Source organism: Elgaria multicarinata, chromosome 17, assembly GCF_023053635.1.
Source record: "Elgaria multicarinata webbii isolate HBS135686 ecotype San Diego chromosome 17, rElgMul1.1.pri, whole genome shotgun sequence".
NCBI lineage: Eukaryota > Metazoa > Chordata > Lepidosauria > Squamata > Anguidae > Elgaria > Elgaria multicarinata.
Genome location: NC_086187.1, coordinates 4705775 through 4729361, shown reverse-complemented (window position 1 = coordinate 4729361; position 23587 = coordinate 4705775). Strand labels below are relative to the sequence as shown.

General features: G+C 51.0%; 1 protein-coding gene across 1 annotated transcript in view; it reads right to left on the bottom strand.

The window, feature by feature from the left end:
* PKD1 (polycystin 1, transient receptor potential channel interacting) overlaps positions 1–23587 on the bottom strand; it is a 168508-nt gene that overhangs the window by 24517 nt on the left and 120404 nt on the right. The window contains exons 18-29 of the mRNA XM_063143421.1: positions 21821–21967; positions 19012–19155; positions 17226–17505; positions 16241–16457; positions 12265–12424; positions 11336–11488; positions 9884–10028; positions 8580–9179; positions 5448–5613; positions 4257–4509; positions 3298–3493; positions 928–1098 (exon numbers count right to left, since the gene is read on the bottom strand). Coding sequence (XP_062999491.1) covers positions 928–1098; positions 3298–3493; positions 4257–4509; positions 5448–5613; positions 8580–9179; positions 9884–10028; positions 11336–11488; positions 12265–12424; positions 16241–16457; positions 17226–17505; positions 19012–19155; positions 21821–21967 — 2632 coding nt within the window. The remainder of the gene's footprint in view (positions 1–927; positions 1099–3297; positions 3494–4256; positions 4510–5447; positions 5614–8579; positions 9180–9883; positions 10029–11335; positions 11489–12264; positions 12425–16240; positions 16458–17225; positions 17506–19011; positions 19156–21820; positions 21968–23587) is intronic.

Here is a 23587-nt window from a genome sequence, read left to right as displayed (position 1 = left end):
AGGGAGTACTGGAGATGAACCATAAATGTGGAAGAGTTTAGGCCAAAAACAAGTTTTGAAGGAGAGAAACTCGAATCATAGAATTGGAAGGGGCCTCTAAGGCCATCGAGTCCAACCACCCTAAAGCATCCCTGTGAGGGTTCATCCACTGTACATTCATGTCCCATGTTAGCACACCCATTACACCAGTAAATGATAACAACTGGTGTATAATGAAGCTTTCCTACCCGGGGCATCTCCTGCTAAATAATGCCGCTCCAGGTATTTTGGACTACAACTCCCACCAGCCCCAGCCAGCTGAAGGGACCCAAGTTGGGAAAGGCTGCTGAAGCAGAGCAACGGTTGCCATGGAGCACACAGGCCTCGTTCCAAGAGAAATCAAGCTACGTGGTTTAAACGTTCTGTGGACCAGGCCTATTATTATTAATATTTGTTGATGATGTTGTAGATTTATATCCTTCTTTTTGACTACAGTCCTCAGAACATTTATAAACTTACCAGAAATACTCAAAGAACGTGAAAGTAAAAGAGCACAGACCCAACCAGCCCCGCCTGAGTGGGAGCGCCTGATTATTCTTCCCACAGATCACTTGGTCTGCGCTGGGAGAAGGGGCCGCAGTCCAGGTGGAGCAGGAGCAGGTTCTGGGCTGCCTCCCTCCCTCCCTCTCCCGGACCCCGCGTTGGCTTCAATGAACGACGCTCCCCACGCATCTCTAAGCTACTACATAGGACCAAGGAACATCGGGAGGCCTGAGCCAGACCCTTGGTCCACCTAGGGCTTCAGGCTCGAATTTTTCTGGCCTTACCTGGAGACGCTGTCGGGGGATTGGACCTGAGCTACGCCCCCTCCCCTTGGACATCCATCCTCCCCACACCCCTGCAGGCCCAGTAGCCCCGCCCGCCTCCGCTGCACCTGCTCAAACGCACCTTTATTGTCGTGCCAGATGCGGATTTTCCACACGCTGCCCAGGCTCCGTTCTGTGGCAACCTGGAAGATGTCGAGGCTGTTGCGGTGGAAGGCGTTCTCCCCGTCCAGGTGCCGGTGGCCAGATTTGCTGTCCACCCCATACAGAGTGATTCCCACATGGGCCGTAGTCCCTGGAAAGGAAGAAGTCATGCCATTGCTAAAGGATAAGGAGTGACCCACTCTGGCCCAAAGGGGGGAGAGAGAGAGAGAGAGAGAGAGAGAGAGAGAGAGGTGAAGCCGGACCTCTTGAAGAGCCAGGATCAAACCCCACTTTAGACTCTGTGGGTAGTGAACGGCTCCTTGTGACATTTAGATTACTTCCCACAATCTCTTTCTCCAGTGCAAGGAGGGCAGCCGAAGGGTCTCGCCCACTGATCCCTCTCTGGTAAATTCTGAAAGGGTTTTGCTCTCTGGGAAATACGGGAGACGGCTCCTCTCCACACCCAGAGATCCCGTTACACCACCCTCAAGACGGGTTGGACCAAACCTGGTCAGCTTCCTCTCCAAACAAGAGCGGCTCGACGATTCGTGGCCTTGCCAGTGGGAGGGGGATGTTTGTCCTGGACGTTCTCTCCACAGTGGCTGAAAACGCTTGGGCCCGGTTCCCTTCTTTGCTGTGAACAGCTGCCAGATGTGCTGGGTTTCACCTAGCCCACTTGCGCACGGACGTGGGTTCTCTACCGAGCCTCCGCCCATTTTCGGCAAAGCCAGAGGCAGCTGCCCAGCTGAGGTGCTTTGCTCACGGCCCCGCTCTGCCCTCCTCTTGACCAGAGAAGCTGTGGGCCTCGAATTCAATTACGGGCAAAGGGAGACCAGCTCAGCATCCGAGACCCAAGGTGCTTCCGGACAGAGAGATCCCAGCACTCACCATCCAAAGGCATCTTTTCTCCCTTAATGGATTTGTTTACCATTAGAAAAAAGACAGCAGAAATGGTGGGGAAATGCAGGAGGGCTACCAACGAAAAGTCTAAACATCACATCCTGTGAAGGCCCAGGGTGGGATCCAGGACCGGCCCTCTGCGAGAAGAAGGGGTTCACAAGAGGAAAGGCTCTACTCGCAGGTCTCTCTGCTTGATTTCTGGGGGTCTTCCCTCCCCCACACCCGCAGCGCACCCCATTCCTGCCATTTTCAGGGGGATGGATGGGCTCCTGTGGGGAGGAGGAGGAGGCGGGGAGTCCACTTTTGCCAGAATAATCGATCCAGCTTAAATCTGGATCCAACCCCTAGCCTGGAAGTACCCTAAATGGAGGGTAAAGAGACGCAATATCTTCCCAAGTTTGGAAGCAGACTCCCAGCATTCAGGACAAAGACACCGTTCCCTCTGCAGGACCAAGCTCTAGACAAAACAATTCTGTGAATTGGCAGCAATAGCCAGCTGTGGATGACACTAATTGGCTAGCACCAATGATGTCACCACCCCATCCCTCAAGCAGTTTTGCAACTTTTTTTTTTTTAAAAAAAGTTTGCTAATGTATTTATTTATTTATTTATTTATTTATTAAATTTATATACCACCCCACAGCCGAAGCTCTCTGGGCGGTTTACAAAGGTGAAGGATGAACCTATGAACAGATTAAAGCAGAGAGGAGGCAGGGGAACGGTTGACAGGCGGTGACATGGGGAAGAAGCCAGGCCCACCGGAACGTCACACCGGAACTACAAGAACATCAGAAGAGCCCTGATGCTGGGTCAGACCAAGGCACCTTCTAGTCCAGCCTTCTACTCATGCAGTGGCCAACCCGCTGCCCCAGTGGGAAGCCCAGGGGTGGGACAGGGCTGCACCAGCACCCTCCCACCTGTGTTCCCCAGCAACTGGGAATGCACAGGCACACGGATATGGAGCCATCGGGGCGAGGAGCCACTGATGGCCTTTCCTTCCAGGAATGCATCCAACCCCCTTTCAAAGCCATCCAAATTGGTGGCCACCGCTTCATCTTGTGGTACCAATGCCATACTTTAACGACGTGCCGTGTGAAGACGTAGTTCCTTTTGTCTGTCCTGAATCTCCCACCATTCAGTTTCATGGGATGAGCCCAGGGGGTTCTAGCATTATGAGAGAGGGAGGAAAACCTTCCACACATTTTGCACAACTTTTATCACATTCCCCCTTCCTTTCCCTTTTCCCCTAAGCTAACAGTAACCGTCCCGCGTATGGCAGCTGCTCCAGCCCCTCAATCACTGAACTTTCCCCCGCTCTGCCGCATCCAGGTTTTATACCCGCCTTCGCGCTAACTTAAGCAACACGGTTTAACTTCACGGTGTCGTTAGGGCTGAGGTAGGAGCACATCAACGTTTGTTGGGAAGTCCGCAGGGAATCACGGGTACTAACCTGACCCCTTGCCCCAGCCCGTTTTCACCAAGATCTCGTACTTGTACGGCCCATTCTTCCCACAGAAGGGAATCACCCCCACGCGGTTGATGTCGATGAGGTCCAGCTTGTGCACGATCACAGCCACCACCGTGTAGGTCACAAAACAGACGGCACACGTCAGCAGCACAATGTAGTTGAGCCCGGGGCCGGGAGGCTGAGCAAACAAAGACAGATATTAAAGATGGCCGCCCCTTCCAGGTGGCAAGGCCTGCTCACAGCGCGCCACAGGCCCAAGGATCGCGGACAAGCAGAGGATAAGGAAACCAGGAAGGGGATTCCTTCTCTCATGTGGCCTGTTTAAAGAAGTCAAAAGTACCAACAAGCCCAGCAAAGCAAAAACAAAATTGTCTCACCGGCCTACAAATCATTCAAAGTAGCTTTACAAAATAAAAACAGTGGCCTGGGTCCTCAGTTGCTCCTCTATTCACACACACAGGGTGGGTGGGCGAGTGGGTGAATTCTGCTTCCTTCCCTCCATCTGAAGCCTCACATCCCCCAACACCCAAGAACAGATTTTCAGGTGTTTGCAGAGGGAAGGTGGTCAGGAGAAAACCCCGTTCCGTGAACTCTGTTCCATTCATGCAAGGAAAATTAGGATCCAAGCCAAGAAAAATAACAAGGATACGACTGACTATAAAAGCAGTCCATAACATAGCAAAAACATCAGCAATACAAGGTATTTATTTTATTATTGATATGCAATATTTATATAATGTTCCACATCCAAAGGTTTTGGAGTGGTGAACAACAGATAGGATAAAAGAATAGAAACGCCGTATTAAAAATTACGGTTTTAAAAAAGAAACAGAGTTCTGGTAAAACCGCGGCCGGTCGCTTGAGGAAAGCTCCCTGAAGCAAGCAGCCATGTTCTCAGGCGCCGCAGGAAGCGACACGCAGGGCCCGCTGGCTGGACTCACCGGCCGTATGAAGAGCACGGAGTGCGGGGGCACAAAGAGGCTCGCACCGAAGGCCGTCAGGTGCTGGGTCAAGCACACCGCTTTCACGGGGGTGGTCCCCTCCAAGGGAGCCATGCCTTCCGTCTTCCAGCGCTCCTCTTGCTGACTGAAATACTGGCACAGGGAGCTGTACAGGCCCACGGTCACTTCCACGGGAGACCAGAAGAAGTGGTTGGTGATGTTCAAGGAATAGTCCCTCACAGCTTCGTCGGTGCTAAATAAGACAAAGAACTGAGTGGTACGGAACAGGGCAGGGTGGACCGGCGTCCGGCATGTTGGACACAGGGAGGTGGGGTGGGGGGCTAAAAATGTGGCCGGGGTCCCTGGCTCAGGCAGCAATGCAAGCGAATCACATCAGTTGCATCTCTCCAGCCAGCTGGGAGAAACATCCACCCACCTCCCACCATCTGTTCCAGCGTGCCCTCGCCCACCTCCCGCCATCCCTCGCTGTGCTGGCTTCTTCATGCATCCCCCACCCCTGACCATCACTCCACAGGGAGAAGCTGTTGCAGGAGGGCCCAGAAGTCCATCGGGGAAGAATGGGACCCCCTTAAGAACATCAGAAGAGCCCTGAGGCTGGATCAGACTGAGGGTCCATCTAGTCCAGCACTCAGTTCACACAGGGGCCCACCAGCTGTCGACCAGGGACCCACAAAGCAGGACCCTCAGAGCAACAGCACCCTCCCACCCATGTTCCCCAGCAACTGGTGCACACAGGCTTACTGCCTTGGATACTGGAGGTAGCACATAACCCTTGAGAAAGGAACTGCTCCCCAGCTAAGAGTGGCACTGGACATTGCCTTCTGGACAACACCGGAGAAACAAGCTCTGCTGTGAATCAAATTATTTTGGTTTTTGTTTCTAATTTTATATTGTAGCTTTAAATTCTTATAGAACTCTTGTATTTTACGGTTTTAATTGTTGAGAACCGCCCAGAGAGCTTTGGCTATTGGACGCTATTGGACCGCCCAGAGAGCTTTGGCTATTGGACGCTATTGGACCGCCCAGAGAGCTTTGGCTATTGGACGCTATAGAAACCGAACGAAGAAATAAGCCCAATCGCTTTGTATCCGAGCGCAAACGAGCTGCAGAAACCAGCTGTCCTATCTCTGCCCTGGGCTGCCCAGTTTACCCCACAGAGGTCTGACTTACACTGGGGAGACAAAGAAGGTGTAGCGCCGGTGGTCACCCTCTGGCCTCCGATGCATGTCCTCCAGGTGGATCCTTTTGAAGTCTGTGCAGTTGTGCTCCTGGGGCTCAGGTGAGTGGAGGAGGCAGACAGCTATGAACGGCTCCTGCTCGCTGGAGGCGTAACGGTCTGGCGTTGAGAGAGACATTCATAAAGACCACCAAAGTGGGAGGCCAAGCAGGGCACAGCAGCAGAGCTTGGACAGCGCTAATTTTTTGACACGCTTAAGAGTGTGAGCTGCGAACAAAGACGCTCCCAGTTCAACTGGCCCAAAATTGCAAACGGCCCCCCGATGGGGGTACTAACACTGGTCCATCATTACTCTGATAATGTGTGCGGAGTGCTCTGAACACTCAAAAGCACTGCTCAGAGGGCTATTTGCAGTGTATGTTCATTAGGGCTGCGACAACGTAAAAATCCTTTGATCGATTGAAATGGTGCAGCAACTGTGGCAGCAGATTTTAAATGCGTATATTAAAGCCCTTTTAATAAAGTCTTTACGAAAACTACAGAAACAAGCACCCTCCTAAACACACACACACACACACACATATCCTTCTCGGACAGACTGGAGGAAAGAGGCCCTCTGGAAAACGATGCCATTGTGATGCATGCACAAGTCATCCTAAAGGAACAAAAGTCTGCTTCTTGCTTGAGAAATATGATAAACAATTACACTGCCTTTAACCAGGTTGCGCTATTATTATTATTATCATCATCATCATCATCATCATCTCTTTTTTCGCTTGTGGCAGTTTTTCTAGACAGACATGTCAGGCTTTGTCAAATTATACTATCTTTTACTGATTCAGGAATTTCCTGACTATTGAACATGTTTTCAGCATGACTGCTTTCTGGAGGTTGGCGTGGATGTATTTTGGTAGGCCCAGTTTCTGAAGGTTTTCGGTCTAGTTTTTTGATGTGATGCTGGTAACTGATGTGACTAACAGGATAATTGTGACCTTTTCCTGTTGCCATGGTTCTTTAACTTCCATAGCCAGTGGTATATATTTTTCTCTCTTTTTATTCTTCCTTTTCTACAACTTTTTTGTCATTAGGTATTGTTATGTTGATGAGGTAAGTGTGCTTTTCTTTGTTGTCTATAACTGTTATGTCTGGTTGATTGTAAGGTATTGTTCAAAAGAATTGTTCTGTCCCAGTATATTTTAAGGTCTGCATTTTCCAAGATCGTTTCGGGTGGGTATATATAGTATGGTGTAGGTTGTTTGATGAGGTTGAATTTGATGGCCAGTTGTTGATTATTATTTTTTTGCAGTTGTATTGTGTCTGTCCATATAGTCCATACCTGCCAGAATTTTACATCCTCCTATTACAAGGTCTATTGTTTCTTGGAAATAATAATAATAATAATAATAATAATAATAATAATAATAATAATAATAGTAATAATAAAGTCTACTTTATCCACAGCCCCTGGATAGACAGAAATGATATAAAAAGAAACCTAGTAGACTGGTTTGGGGTGCCTGGGCCTACCTAGATGCTCTGAAAACCCCAAGGTGTGTGTGTGGTGGCGCTGTGTCAGTTATACAACGCAACAACCATCCGGGGGCTTTCCCATAAAGCTGCATCTGCTGTCTAACCTCGGTTCGGCATCACAGTGGAGGCATTGCTGGGCGGATGCCAACCCGACTGGTTGCCATCCGCCCGGGCAGAGGCCAGGGGATGTGCCCGGCATGCCGAATGTCCACTGCATGCCCTGTGCTTTCTCTGTGTCAGGATTAGCCGCTGCCACCCCACAGCAACCGTTCCTTAAACATGCATAGGTGTGTGCAAGGGGTGTGCCGGGTGTGCCCAGGCACACCCTAATGTCTCAAACAATAAGTGCGAAATTGAGGGGGCCATTGAGCAGGGATCCATAGGGAGGTCCAGATGCAGCGAGAACGGCCCTCTGGCTGCTCTGCTGCCCCCCCCCCCCCGACAGCACACCCTTGCTCCCAGAAGCCGGAGCAAAAAGGAATCGCTCTGCTGGGAGCTGCATTTCAAAGAGGCCAGGAGGAGGGCCCCCGAAGGCTAATATCGCCTCGTAAGCCCCTCCTCCAGCCAGTGTCACCACAAAGCCCCACCGTTGCTGGGACTTAATAATAATTATTAATAATATATTTATTTGTTACCCGCCTCTCCCTCTGGATCGAGGCGGGGTACAGCACAATTAAAAACAACATAAAATACATGAAACTTGAGGAGCGCCTCCTCCTTCCCCCACCCCGCACCCCGCAACAGCCCTCTCACAGTCAGGCGAGCTAAATGCCGAGTAAGGCATCAGTGCCTGCCGTGTTTAATTAATAAATACAGTGTTGAATAAATAAAAATAATGTCCTTCATGATAGAGTATTCAATAAATGTTCACCTTTAAAAAAAATCTGGGCACACCCCCTAATGAAATGTGCTGTGCACACCCACGTAAACGTGGCACAACCCACGCTGTCTAGGCAGCCCCCCGTGTGAGTGCGTATAATGCACACACGCTGGTAAGTGACGCTTGCGTTCTGCAGGCATGGATTCCTGCTCTTGCCTTCTAGCCTGCTACTGGAAGCGCTCCCTCCCCTAAACCCAAGCTCCAGAACCCACCCAGGCCCTTATATCCCGCCCTATGTGCATCGTCCGCTCGCTCCTCGTGAGCTGGCCAGTGCACGTTGTTCTAAATTGTGTTTGCGACTGCTCAGAGTCGGTGATACACATTTAAGTGTCTTTTTATTGATTTTATTGAGCAGAATCCAACGGGGCCACGCTCTGCCTCTGTTGGTTCTGTAGTGCTTGCGGGACCCGCTGCGTGCACAACGGGGCCGTTGGCATTTCTAAAAAGAGCCCTGGAAACGTCCCTCCTTCCCAGATCAGGACAGGTCAGCAGAGCTCATTTCTGCACCCTTATTTTATTTTCCTCTTTCCTCCCCGGTCCTTCCCCTTGTGTTGCAACTTTTTAGCTTGAAAGCCTGTGCAGGCAGGGACCGTCTTCTTTTACTGATTGTAGGCGAGCTGACGAGCGGGATAAAAATACTTTAAGTACGGTTCTTTGTTCGCTTAACAATTCCAAAGGCGCAACGAAGACCCAGAGGCCCGTGCCGCACACCTACCGTCGATGACGCGGAAGGTGACCTGGAAATACAACCCTGCTTCTGCGTTGCTGTTCCCTGTCGTCACCACCACATCCACTGAACTTCTTTCGTCAATCTCCACCATTCCCACCGTGATGTTCTTTGCTCCAGGGTCCATCACCATCACCGTAATGGCCTTCTCCGAATCCAGGCTCCCAACGGGTATTTCCGTCCCGTTGCTGTTCTGGAACTCCATAGAAGCCACCTCGGAGGAGACGCTGTAGTTGGTGATGTAGCCAAACGGGAAAGGGTTGTAGTCCACCCGGATCATGACTTGGATGACGTCCGTCAGGTCAGAGAAGGTGGTGTTGAAAGCTGGAGGGATGGAGAACTGGCAGTCGGGGTGGTCCTCGTAGCAGAGCAGGCCGAGCGGGTCGGCCCGCTTGCCCTTGGCCGTGATGTTGCTGCCTGCCAGTTCCAGCGGCTCTTCGTTAAGGACCCGAGACTTCATGAGGATGCGCATCAGGCTAGTGGACAGAGCGTATGCCTGGGAAGCCACTTGGTTGCGGTTCTGGCCACTGTGCGGTTTCTGCGGCTCAGACACCTGGGAAACGGTGTTGACCAGGTGAATCAAGTCCCCTGCAGAGGAGGCAGGAAAGAGCAGCGCCGTCAGGTCACCGGTGGAGGCTGCAGGGTGGGATCAATTAAATGGCGCAACGAACCCACGACCCAAAGCTACATGTCCCCCCTCCCCATTTAATGGTGGGGCCGGCAGTAAGCGGAGATGCTCCTTCCTCTCTGCACCAAATCTGATGGGAAAAGACATGGAAAGGCGGGAACTGACAGCTACGTGTGGCGTTGCTTAGAACTTGGTCCTTCAGCAATGTTGATGGGCCCCAAACATGTTCACTGCTGGGGTTGCTTTGGCTCTCAAGACTTGTTGTAGCACAGCTTTCCCCAGCCAGGTGCCAACCTGGTGTTGGACTTCAACTCCCATCATTCCCAGCCAGCATGACCAACACTCCAACCTGTCATGATGACAGACACCAATGCAGAACGAGCACGGCTGCCGTAGGGCTAAATAAAAGAGAAGGCCGAAGCCTCCCTCGCAAACTTCCAAAGGGCTTCGGGAAAAGCTTTTCCACCAAGACTTGGCCCCCCGAAAGCCACCTCTTTCTCCTCCCTGGCCTAACAAGAGGTTTGAGGGGAGGCTTGAGGCCAGGAGAAGGCAGAAGTGGGGGAGACAGAGGTTTGGCCAGCATCTCCTTGGAATGCTCACGAAGGCGCCTCCCCTTCCGCGCATGCGCAGAGGTTCCCTTAAACCAAAGCTCCTGCGGGCTCACCCATGATGTTGAGAATGTTGTCCGCAATGGCGGTGGGCGTCATGGTGCCTTGCAGGGTCTCCCCCTGAAGAATGCCCATCATGCTTTCCAGCTTCCCCAAGGTTTTCGTCAGGCAGTCTCGGCACAGGAACTCCTTACTGGCCACCTGTGAATGGAAAAGGCAAGTTAATTGGCCTTGTGTATGGCTATCAAGTTTCCAGCCCTCACCGTCCGTCGTTGAAGGTACAATTTCTGAGCTCTGCAACAGCTAATGGCCCCCCCCTCACTCAAGCTCTGCCACTTTTGCAAAGAAGCTGGTGCAAAGCGATTCACCGGAGAGAAGAGGCCCCCGTCGGCCGGAGCCTGCGACTGACTTCACGTTCTTGGTGGTTTTACATCAGGGGAGGGGAACATGTGGCCCTCCAGCTCCAGCCAGCATAGCCAAGGGTGAGAGCAGTGCAGCAACATCTGGAAGGCCACATGTTTTATAAGGAAACACAGAAAACTAGAGAGACCGTCTTATTCCTCTTCCTGCAGTAAGAGAAAGACGGGGGCACCCACCAATGCAAAAGACGGCGGAAGGGGCGAGGGCAGGGCCAGGGCACGGCTCTGTGCCGCTGTTTCACTATGGCGGGGCAGAAGGAGCGCTGCTCAGGGAGAGGCGGAACCACTGGTCGCTCTGAGGTAGACTGCCCTTGAACCACGGAGGTTCCACTCAGCTATCATGCTCCTGTAAGAGAACAACTCAGGTGGGGAGTGCTGCTGAACTGTGGCAACACCAGGGCAGTGGCTAAAGTGCTGGACTGGGAGTTGGGAGATCCGGCCAGGGAAGCCCACTGGGCGACTTTGGGCCAGTCACAGACTCTCAGCCCAGCCTACCTCACAGGGTGGTTGTTGTTGTGAGGATAAAATGGAGAGAAGGAGGAGGATTATGTACACTACCTTGGGTTCCTTAAGAGGGAAATGGCTGAGATATAACTGCAATAATAAATAAATAAATAAATAAATAAGAGACAGGAGCAATGAAGTGTGTGTTTTTTAAAAACACAAGGGGGCAAGTCCCCCACTGAAGAACCAGCCCAGCGAGGACCGCGCACACTCAGCAGCCACGCAGGGTAAAGCATCAGCTGCTAAAGAAAAGCAGGAAACTGAGGTGGGTTTTTTGGGGGGGGGGTGTGGAGAAAACACAAGTACGCTCTGCTTGGAGGGAAGGGCCGGCTGGGACCTTGCCGCATGTTCCCACAGGCCCCAATCCTCATTCCTAAGAGCCACTGATAGGCTCCTGCTGCTTCTCCTCTTCCATGCACTGGTCTACTTCCAAACAGTTTTACAATCATGCAAGCTAGCGGCCCGCAGCACTTCCAGCGGCAGCGAACACCACACAAGAGCGGTGCGTCGTTCAGAGACGTCCGGTGAGGCGACGGCACCCAGGCCGGCCTTTGGCCCAGGCCTCCCCGGCCCTCTCCCACCTACCGTACACTGAGCCAGGGCGGCTGAGATTTGCTGGATGTCATCCACCGTGTTCACATTCAGGGAAATCAGCGTCTCGGTGATGCACCTCCGCGTCCAGGCCCTGAGGTGCTCTTCGTTCTGGGCTTCCGGTTTCGAATGCGTGGCGCACTCGTACTGAGGCGGGGGTGGGGAAAGTAACAATTAGGTTCTTAAGAAGCAACGGGCTCCCTCGGGCCACGATGGGCAAAGAGGGAAAGCTCTGGGCTTTCTCCCTGCAGGGCTAACAGTGGAGGAGCCATTTTAGCCAAGGAAACGGCGCAGGTGAAAAGGGTCGCCCCCCACTCTCTCCCTGGGCAAGATGCCCCGACGGCGGGGGCCCTCCCTCTGTGGGGCTCCCTTCACACCGGCACTGCTGCCCACTGCTCGTGCTCCTCCATCCTCCATCCCTCATCATGGCTGCCACTTGCTTGCTTGGCAGGCAGAGAGCCAGGGGGCCGTGGGGCATCTGCTCCTCCTCCTCTCTACCACTGTGGCCTGGGCCAGAGCAAGAGGCAGGGGAACAAGGAGGTTGAAATGGGGAACAAGGAGGAGGAGGAGCATCTCCAGGGGACCCTGCTGGGGTGGGGGCCCTTGGCAGCTGCCCGCCCATGCCTACCCTTGACGCTGGCCATGGCAACACCCACCCACCCAGATACACACACACAGCTGCTATTGCATTGCATTTCTTTTCTTTTTTAAAGGGAGGTCCTAATGATGAATCCACCCCCATCACATTTTACTGGGCCTTTATAAGAAGGTGGGATTTTCTGACAAAGAGAAGGAGCAAGAGGAGGAGCAGGGGGCACAAAGAGGCGGGGGGGGGGCTCCAGTAAGAGCACCTAGCAAGCCACTGTCCTCTACCACCCTCCACCCACCACCCCACCACTCCAGGTTGAGTTACTCCTTCGTACCTCGTTTAAGATGGTGATGAGAGCCAAGGAGTACTCGATGACCTGTTGCGGGTCTCCCTGTTTGACCAGGCCCTGCAGCATCACCTTGGTCTGATTGTAAAGCCATTGTGGGAGGCTGTGGAACCCATCTGGTGGGCTGGGCAGAGTGATGGCCATGGAGCTGGAAAGAACACAACCTATGAGACTCATAATAACATCCTCTGCATGTAGAAAGATAGCTGTGTCAGTTCCCAGTGGCCTTGATACGCTAGTTTTCTATGTGCAGGATTTATTTTATTTTTTTAATTCAGGATTCAAAACCTTCCATTCCCCAGGATACTGTCCCAACAACCTAGGGCCCTTCCAGAGAGAGGGCTCCTGGCATTACCAATCAAAAGGCATTGTGCAGCTGTTCACGGTAAAAAAAAAAAAAAAAAAAAACGGGAGAAACAGTGGGAAAACACGGAAGGCTTACACATAGAATACAGCGATGTCTGGACAGGCACACCCCTAAAATTCTGTGTGAACGAGGCAGGGTGATTGCACAATGAAAGCCTCACCCACACAAATTTCACAAGTAATGAGTGTGGCCACCAGGACACCAATAGGAGATGGACCGCTCATATTGCACAAATCCTGTATCACTGACAAGGATTACCAATTGGTTTTGGGGTTCAGTTTAAAGTGGTGGCTCTGATTAATAATAATAATAATAATAATAATAATAATAATAATAATAATAATAATAATAATAATTTCTTACCCGCCTCTCCCTTTGGATCGCTTTTAAACCCCTAAACAATTTGGGACCAGCTTATTGGAAGGACCTGCCTATGCCTATACAAAGCTATCCATGCCTTAGGATTAGCCCGAGGCTCTGTATTCCAGTCCAACAGGAAAAATCATGTTGGCGGCTACCAGAGACGAGGCCTTTCAGTGGTGGCCCAACACCTTTGGAACTCCCACCCCTTGGATTTTCATCGGGCCTATTTTTGAGTCCTTTTGAACAGGCCTTATTCTGCCTTCATTGACTGACCTCAGCACCCTTCAATGACTAGCAGGTGCTTCTTCTTTTTTCAGGCATTCAAATCCCAGAGGGCCGGGCAAGAACCCTTCGCCATGCGCCAAACCAAGCACTTGTTGCAATGGATCAGCTCGACTCCCTGATTTTAATCTGCTCCACAAGAGCTTGCCCGAAATTGCTTTTAGTGAGGAGCAGAGCGAGGGCAGGCGGCCAGACAGTTAGGGGAGGCAGGGCGCATCCTTCAGAGAAACAGCCCTCCAACACGTCCCCAATTTGTCTCCAGCTGCAGCCCATTCATCACCACACAGCTCTTGGTTACCGGTGAGAACAGGACACAGAATTCTTTTCAGAGCCAAACAAACTGGACGACAGCGCCTTCTGCGATTTATCATCCAAGAACAAACTTGCGTTTCAGAGAGTATTGATCTTCAACCTGCCACCCAAAATGACACATCATCTCAAAGGAGCTGGAAATCAGGGCGGTACAGGCAAACCCTCTCCATTATGGTCTGTCTGGCAAGCAAGCAAAGGAAATAGATTTTGATCATGGGCTACAGGAACAGTCCAAGATAAGGACAGAGGGGACAGTCCAGCCTACAGGCGGGAGCCCAGCCCAGCCCCACCCTCACCTCCACCCCACACAAGCCTGCCCTGTGGTTCCTGTTACCAGGACGGTTTTTGATTTTGCATGGGCAATTGTGCACCGAGATAATGCAAACGGTGCAAGAAGAGCAACTGAACTCTTCAACCTACATAAATTGTGCAAACCAAGCCCATTTGCATGCTGTCTCTCACCGTGCATAACATATTCTACTTCTATTACAAGCCCCCTCCCCTTTTCAGCCATTGGAAGTCTTACTGTATGGAGATGCCCCCCACCCCACCCTCTGCTTTCTCAAGGTTATCTTTCCATTGCTTTTAAGTGCAACATTCTATAGCTTTTTAAATAGGCCTCCTCTCTGGATTAGAACGCAACGGTGCTTTCTTCTCCTGCTGCAGCCAATTATTGTGAGGTGCCCCTCTCAAGAGAAAAGTGGGTATTCAAGGGGTGAGAAAAGTCACCTGAAACCCCTCTCCTGCCTCCACCATGAATTGGCCTTTGGGGTTTCTTTCATGCCCTTCAAAGCCGCAATAGGCAGGTCCTCCAGCACCCTGTTTAGGGCTTCTCTCTTCTTTACTGCATGATCCCAACCAATCTGGAAGCAAGCAGTAAGTGATGCCCTGCAGCCCATCCAATCTGGCATGGCAGCGTTGCCACGGAGGGCTATATCCCTCTCCTTGCATTGCTCCCACTCTGAATGTGGGGTGGGGGAAGAGGAAGAGGAAGTTGACCCCTTTTGCCCAGGCAACTAGGTGACACTCCCGATCTTACCACACAGAGCTGGCAGCTTCATTTTCTTTGATGCCAATCCATCTCTGGTCGCATGTAGAAGTGGGCAAACTTACCCCGAGTGAATTTGTTATTTACTCAGAAAGCGACCAAATTGTCCATGTGAGCTCAGATGAGAGTTTCTCCGTTAATACAAAAAACTTCATTCCGCCTATATGAGTTTTTGCACATCAGCAGTACCAAGGTGCATCCTGGGAGTTGTAGTTTGGAATGGCATAGTGCAGTCACGTGTCACCCTGTTACGTGCTGTCTTCACATGACCGGCCTGCACAATGCGAACTCACTACGGCCAACCATCAGGATGAAAATGGACCCACAGAGGACTCCACCTCCTTGGAGCCAGAGTGGCGGTGATGGAAAGCAGCTATGGAGACGATTTTGGATGGTTGGGGCAATCTCCGTACTAGTTTGCTGTGCCTGCACCTGCTCCAAAGCTCGGAATCCGTTCTGAATGTAATGGCAAATTTGTTATACATTCACCCCGATTTGCTATGAAAGTGAGCATTATGAACAGACGAGTTTTGACCAACAAGCCAACTAATTTCAAAATTTGGTGGCATCACTAGTCACGTGTATTTAAACGGGACTAGCTGGGGTACAACGGGCATAAGAGCGCTCATGATGTCATCATCCAGATTCTGCCCACACTAGCCAACTGTGCACAACTGGATTGGGTAAGGGAGCATAACGGCTGGCTGTCCTGTTGCATCTCAATACTCATCACCAGATTGCCAACAGTTTTTGTAAAAAAAAAAAAAAAAAAGATGGTGCAAAAATATCACCTAAAGGGGTGTGGGGTTCACAGTTTTCCCAGAGGGTGAAAACATTTGCAAAACACACCCTACCCCACCCTGATTTCATCACAGAGTCATAGAATAGTAGAGTTGGAAGGGGCCTCTAAGGCCATCGAGTCCAACCCCCTGCTCAGTGCAGGAATCCACCTTCAAGCATCCCTGACAGAGGGCTGTCCAGCTGCCCACAACCTCCGTAGGTCATGGGTTCCATTGTCGTACTGCTCTAACAATCAGCACTACTTTATTTCCCTTCCCATATTTGATTGGTGTTCAGATGCTGGGTTGTATTTGTGCCCTGAATCTATTTGCTTCATTGTTAAAGCCAATGTAAATGAGAAGAATTGCAACCAGCATTCAGACAGCCCCAGGGTTTTAGATTATGAAAACTCACCCTAAATTAGGATGTGTCCCATGTCGATATTGGGCACTTCAAATTCCTTCCAAGGGAAGGGGTGAATACTCAAATTAGGGGTTCTTGAAATGCAACCCCATCCTGCCCCAACTAAGAGTTATGATCCACTGTTTCAATCGAAGCAGATCTGGATTGATCTTCAAAATAGGTCAAAATTCTTTGCAAGCAAAAAAAAAAAAAAAAGGCAGGGGGAGGTAGCAGTCAGCAAAACAGAGCTCGGCTCACGATTCAACAGAGCAGATGATGAAATGAGCATCTGGATGAAATCACGGGAAGTTTAGTTTGAGGGTTTGCAAGTATGTGCATGGAATGCTTACAAAACTCAGGTGAGTTCTGGAGGAGAGCAGAGTGGGGGCTCCCCATTTGAAAGCAATTACCTGTTGAGGCCCACAACGGTTGCTCCCAAATGGTCCTGCACAAGCACGGAGACGGAGACCAGGGAGCCTCTCTCCTGGAAGCCCGGCGGCAGGAAGGCAGCGTGCTCAGAATGGCTTCCTTTGTACACCCAGAAGTCTTCACAGTGGCCAGTTCGGCAACGAGTAGCTAGGAGGATGTACACCAACGGGGTGCTGGCACTCTCCGTGTCTCTCCAGTCTGCCAACCAAACACCAGTTAGTTAGTTAGTTAGCTGGCCCAGGAGCGACACACACTTTTATTGTCAAGGGCCACATTCCCTTGACCATAGACAGCCAGGGGTGGCATTCCCCCTCCGTCTCTCCGTCCCCTCCTTCCTCACCCAGCAGGCTGCTACGGAGAGGACAAATCGTTCTCGCCAGAGGTCTGAACTGATTGCTTGTGGGGCCTTTGGGAATGAGGCTGATGGCCGCAAGACAGCCAGCTCTTCCAGCCAACGGGGACTACCGAGACCTTTACAATGGAGCTGCTGTCAGGATGACCCAGCAGCCCCTGCCCCCTTTCTCCAAGGACCCCTGGGTGGCAAGTGTGAATCCTATCCAGACAACAATCCTGTGTGGTAGGTCAAACTGAAAGGAAGAGGAAGGAGGGCCCTGAGTGGGACACTTGTCGTGGCTGAGTAGGGATTTGAACCCAGGTCTCTCCAGCCCCATGATTTATTTATTTATTTATTTATATTCATTTGTTTATATTTGTTTATTACATTTATATCACGACTTTTTTCCTCCAAGGAACCCAATCCTCCTCCTCCTCCTCTCCATTTTATCCTCACAACAACAACCCTGTGAGGTAGTTTGAGCTGAGAGTTTGTGACTGGCCCAAAGTCACCCAGAGGGTTTCCATGGCCGAGAGGGGACTAGAACCCGGATCTCCCGACTCCCAGCCCAACACTCTAGCCACTACACCACAATGATCTACCCTATATGCCACGGATGCAGAAGTTCTCACCTGTGCACTCAAAATGGATCTTCGTCGTCAGTGCTTGGACAGGCCCCCCGGGAGTCAAGCGGCAGGAACCGCCAGAAGGCGGCTGGTTCGGGAAGAGGTCGATGGAGGCATAGCCTTCTTCTCCAGTGGCTTGGTCCGTGATGTGCAGGGTGAAGGTATAGCCCTCGCCGTCCTTCAGAGCCCACGGCCTCAGCACCAGGTTCATCCCCACGTTGCCCGTAGAGGTGGTTGTTTTGTCCAAGGCCAGGGTCTTGTTTTTGAAGCTCTGCGCTGCCCATCTCTACAGACCCAAAGAAGTGGGGGAGGGGAGAGACCACGCAAAGCTTCAGTTTTGTAACTTGAAAATTAAAAAGGGACCTCCAGTGTTTTCAGACAGGGGTGGGTGGGTGGGAACTTACCTTCTACATCCAACAGTTAGCTCAGGACTTTTCTAAATGGGGCTTTTAATTTGTACCTTTACTGAGGCTTCTGCTTCTGAATTCTTTGTGGGATTAAGTTTGGCTCCTTTACACATGTTTTTTCTGGGGTTTTTCTTTTTCTGCATTTCTATATGTTCCATTACACAACCACTAGGTGGCAATGTGGTATAGTGGAATTGTGCAAACACACTAGGATTTCATGCCACCATTCACAGATAAACCAGGCATTCCTTATTAGAACCCACCCACCCGGCTAAAATGGTTGCAAAGCACAGGAGAGGCTCTGGAGGATGACGACATCATGTAAAGCACCTGCAAACTACCCTGAGTGAGGAACCATGAGCACACAATAAACGCTTCATGTAGAAAGGCTCTCAGTACCATTATCAGTCCAGGGAGAACATGCAAACACCCATGTGTAAGTCTCCTGCATTGCCAACAAACTATTTCAAACGAGGGAACAGAAAAACACAGGAGGTGGGGGGAAACTGAGGATCCCTAGGGTCTCTGAAGAGTCCCATAACTTTGTTCAGAGGTTCCAAGTCAGATGCATCCAGAGAGTTGCTGCTGACTTATTGATACAACGGCAACAAGTAAAACAGGCACTGAAGACAGATGTCTGGAAAATGCTGACCGGAAGGGTCTTCTGATCACAGATGATCAAAGCAAACTTTCTTTTTAGTGCGTGGTCTTTGAAGTAAGGGACAACCCAGCACTCAACCCAGCTTCGAAGTCACATGCGCACTCCTAGAAGCTGACTGTACTAATCTCAAATATGAACAGACTGACCCAGAAATGGTCTTCATTACTGCAGAACCGAACCCCAATGGAGAAAACATGCTGCAGGGTTAAGTCCCACCTCAAATTCTGCCCCCTCTGGCCCCATTCCCCCTCACCCCACGCCATGCTGCATTCCCCCACCCTTCAACCCTTTACAAAGGTTACTGCACCAAATACAGCTGGGCGTGGATGCATCTAAGAAGGCAAGAGCAGGTACACATCATTGCTCTTTTCAAAGGTACATTTTTTGTTTTAGGTTTCTGACTGTTAATGTTTTTTTACTTTAAACTGATGTGGGGGGTCTGGACGACGTGGCTTGCCTGGAATTGGAGCAAAACTGGGTGGGCAGACTTCAGCCTTGCAGGCTCTACTTCATTTTTGTACCAGAACCCTGAAATCCACCAATGGGAGCCAGGTACAAAACAGTGGCTCAAGTGGGCGGACCTCTGCTAAGGAGAATGAAGGCATGGGGGTGCCTTTGAGCACCTGATCTGCCTCCTGCCCACCCCTGACATAAGACAACGTAACAACAGGCAGCCAGTGGTGCTGGTCTCCTCTTGACTGACCCAGGAGCATCGGCGCCTTACCCCCAGTTTGGAATTGTTCTGGCAGTTCAAGCACGTCCCCTCCAGGTACACGTAGGAGCTCCGACTCACTTCGTAGACAGACTGGACCTTGCAGGAGACACACTCCAGGGATACGATGGGGACCGTGCCCTTCTTCACTAACACCTGGGGGACAACCAGAGAAAGCAAGCAGGCAGTGAGCCATTGGAGGAATTCCTCCCCACATCCTCCAGCTAATGAGGATAAATGTACTCTGTGTTAAAAACAGAAGAAAAGAATTCTGCAGTGCAATAAGGTTATCCAAATTCTGCACCAAGACAAGGCTGTCTAGAGCTTTCCAGGCCTAATAGATATTTTCCCCAGGAGTAATAAAGGTGCTCTTTAACGTGGCAGGCGGTTAAAACAGCAGGAAAGCTCTGCAGACAGCAGACGGGAGGCCGCATTTGTTCCTCCAGCCGCCGTTGCAAATTCCCAACGACAGTCAAATCATTGTTTTGCATTGATGTATGCAAGCTAGATAGTACGGAATGTCCTTGAAAGACTATCAATTTGACTTGGGTTCTTTCTCTCCACCCCTTCCTTCCAGACTTCTGTTTCCAAAAAAGGAGCGTGAGGGTGGGAAGGAGAGAGAGAGAGAGAGAGATCAAGGCAGTAAGAGTTTCCACTTGCTGACAAACTGCATCTCCAGTTGCCAAGCGTGCCGATAGAAACCATAAGGACTCGCTGGCCTGCACGTGCCCTTCCTGCTCTTCGCTTTGTTTTTAAGCCCACTGACAGGCACGTTTATTTTAAATTGGGTGGGGGTGGGGGATCCTCTCCCTCCCTCAGCTTTTTCCAAGGGAAGCAGAAGCTGTCTGCAAGGGCTTCTTCCTTCTCTTCACATTCCGTGAAGAGCAAGACACCCACCCACCACGGGCTGTAGGGCTTCCCTAATCGGCGGCTGCTGCCTGCCTCCCTGCAGGGATGGGAGTTTCAGCAGCTCGGTGGCAGAGCGCCGGCTTCCCATCCGGAAGGTCCGAGGCTCCATCCCCAGCATCTCCAGGCCGAAGGATGAGAAGCGGCAGGACCAGCTGGGGCAGAAGACCTCACCCTCCCAGAGACGTCGGAGGCACAGCACTGGGCCAGACACACCCGTGGCCTGACATCGCCATATAAGGCAGCGTTGTACAGGACGTTCCCGCTGCTGCTGCCTGTTGACAGCCGCGCTTCGCATCTGCTTTTGCTTTGCACTGTTTCCCGCGTCTGCCCAGGGGTGCTTCCGGGCAGACAGCTTCTAGGGCAGGGGTGGGCAACTGCTGGCAGGGCCCACACCCCGGCCCCCATGCTGCCAGAATGCGGCAGCAGAGGGAACAAGACTCTTCAAAGAGGAAAAGCGGCGGTTTGCTGCCAAATGGGTCAGGAGACCCACAGAGGAGCCCATGGGCTGCGTGTCGCCCACCCCTAGCCCTCGGGCTACCGATGCCTTGTGCTGCTGCTCCAGCTTGGCCTCCTTGAGGCCTGCTTTTGTGGCAAGATGGGAAATTACGGGAGGGGGTTACAAATGGAAGACGGCGTGGTCTGGGCCTGTGGCGTTCCATGAACGAGGCAGGGAGCGGGCCTGATAGAAGCCGCACCCTCTGGGACAAAGAAACCACATGTCAGGCAAGAGATCCAGACATCCCAGTGCATTTATTAGCCACTTTAAATGTAGGTAGCTGGAGGTAGGGAGAAAATGAATACGGACAGTGGTAGCGGGGGAGGGGCATTAAACCTCCTCCCGCACAACACTTTCCCCCAATATAATTAGCACCTCATCGAAGAGGTTTGCTACACTGGAGAGGGGGGTGGTAAGGTGTTTCTCCCCGTAGGAGCAAACAGCAGCATGTGGGCTAGTGGCTTAGATTAGGAAAACCGTGTGGGAGAAAGTTAATGTCCCCCCACCCCACCCACGGTTCTGATCCAAATCCCCCGCCCTCTCTCCCCATTCCCTGTAATTGCTTTTATGTGGAAGTAAATACTTCCAACCCTCGTATGTATGTATGTATGATTGCATTTACATCCTGCCTTTTTTCTCCAAAGAACCCAAGGTGGCATACATAATCCTCCTCCTCTCCGAGTCTGTGACTGGCCCAAAGTCACCCAGTGGGTTTCCATGGCCGAGTGGGGACTCGAACCCGGATCTCCAGACTCCCAGTCTGACACTTTAGCCACTACACCACACTGTGTAGCTGAGCCCTCCGTCTGCGAACTGAGCAACTGGACCGTTCACATTTCTCAAATGTCTCAAATTTCACCTCAGACCCCTGTCCTGTTGCTCTGATTCACACAACAATGTTAAGAGCAGCTTCTGGCTGCTGTAAACATGACTGAGAAGAAGATATACATGAGGTGATCTGAATACGTGAAATGTGCTGGATAAATGCTAAGTTTGATTGGTCCCTATCTCAAAATAGGCCAGAGGACATATTTTTAATGCGCCAAGTGTTGTTAGTGGACAAATGCACAAGCCTTTCGAGTTCCAGAGGCAGAAGAGGGAATTAATGCTCAGACGTGCTGGGGAGGCAGAGGGATCTGGTGCCAACGTCTAATCTTGGCTCCTCTACCTACTCACCCACCTGCCACCCCCCAATCCCATCCTAACAGACGACAGAGGCCACGACCACTGGTATGGACTGTGAGTCTACCTGGCTGTTCATACAATGAGTCCCAGACAGGGGCTGGGGGGGGGGATTCTCAAGGAAAACATGAACCAGCACTCTACTGAAGTACTCGCTTATGGCGGCTTGAGAAGCCACTGTCTGGAGGGAAAAGGGGAAAAGAAGAAGAACCAAGAAGCCTCCATGATACAAACCGTTTGATTAGTAGATTCGGGACTCATCCCTGCTTTCCTGACTTCAAGGTCGAATGTGTACTCCACATCTGCTTCTAATATGGCTCGGGAAACGGTGACGACTCCCCCCGTGGCACTGAAGTTCAGAGCGCACTCGGCAGATGAACTCTGTTGGGCATCAGACAGAAAAGAGGGCAGGAGGGCGGCACTCAGAGACTGCCTACAGGAGATCAGCCTGTCCGGCCAGGTTAGACCAAAGCCATTTTTTTAGCCTGGGCACGTCAAGCCTCTCCCTCATCTAGAACCCTCATCTCATAAAACACGCCAAAGAAAAGGGAATGTGGTGGGCGGGCGGGGAGGGGGGTGTTGAGTAAAAATAAATCGCCCCCAGCCTACAAGGTATTTTCAGTGACAAACATTTGGGGTTGCTTTTCATGTAGTTGAGCAAAGGGAATCTTCAATACAAAAATATATACCTTTAAAGGGCAATTTTAGAACAGCCTTCAAGGATAACAAAATAAATCATAGAATCATAGAATAGCAGAGTTGGAAGGGGCCTATAAGGCCATCGAGGCCAACCCCCTGCTCAATGCAGGAATCCACCTTAAAGCATCCCTGACAGATGGTTGTCCAGCTTCCTCTTGAATGCCTCTAGTGTAGGAGAGCCCACAACCTCCCTGGGTAACTGATTCCATTGTTGTAGTGCTCTAACAGTCAGGAAGTTTTTCCTGATGTCCAGCCGGAATCTGGCTTCCTTTAACTTGAGCCCGTTATTCCGTGTCCTGCACTCTGGGAGGATCGAGAAGAGATCCTGGCCCTCCTGTGTGACAACCTTGTAAGTATTTGAAGAGTGCTATCATGTCTCCCCTCAATCTTCTCTTCTCCAGGCTAAACAAGCCCAGTTCTTTCAGTCTCTCTTCATAGGCCTTTGTTTCCAGACCCCTGATCATCCTGGTTGCCCTCCTCTGAACACACTCCAGCTTGTCTGCGTCCTTCTTGAATTGTGGAGCCCAGAACTGGACGCAATATGTTAAGCGATCCTGCTGCACACCAAGAGAAGGTGAGTGAGTTCCTCTGCAATGCACCATCTTTGTGTTCAGTTCCTAAAAAGGAGCAGGACCAGAAGTGCCAAGATGGAAACCCGCCAGAGAGTCAAGCGTGGGTCATCTCTAACCCAGGGCAGCGTTCCACTGGCTCAAAGGTCAGAGGGAAGTCCCCGTGTCTCATGCTGAGTTCTGCATTTTGCAAAGGAACAAGCAATCGCACAGGTCTAGGATGATCCGTACCTGGCTTGGCAGTGGCTACGTGGGAAAGCGATCCTGGGATTGCAGTTAGTCACAAGCAGCAGTGTGACGCAGTTGCAAAAAAGGCTGGTGTGGTTATAGGCTGCATCAATAGGACCATATAATAGTGTTCCACTTTGAGAAAGATCGAGAGAAATTGGAGTGGGTTTGGAGAAGGCAAAAAAGATGAAGGGTGGTATGGAAAATAAAGTCCCATGAGGAAAGTTTGAAGGAACTGGGGATGTTTAGCTTGGAGAAAATCAGATGGGGTGCACGGGGGGGGGGGGGCACTGTGACACCCCTGTTCAATTGCCTGAAAGGCTCTCCTGTAGGAGGGGGCAAAAACTCATGTAAAAGGAAGCAAAAACTGCCCCAGATTTAAATTCGTTTAAATCAAGGAAATTTAAATCAATTATTTAAATCAGCAAGAAAAACTGCAAATTTAAATCACTGATACAAATCAAATTTCTTATCGACTCTTCCTCATATACTGTTTAAACAATGG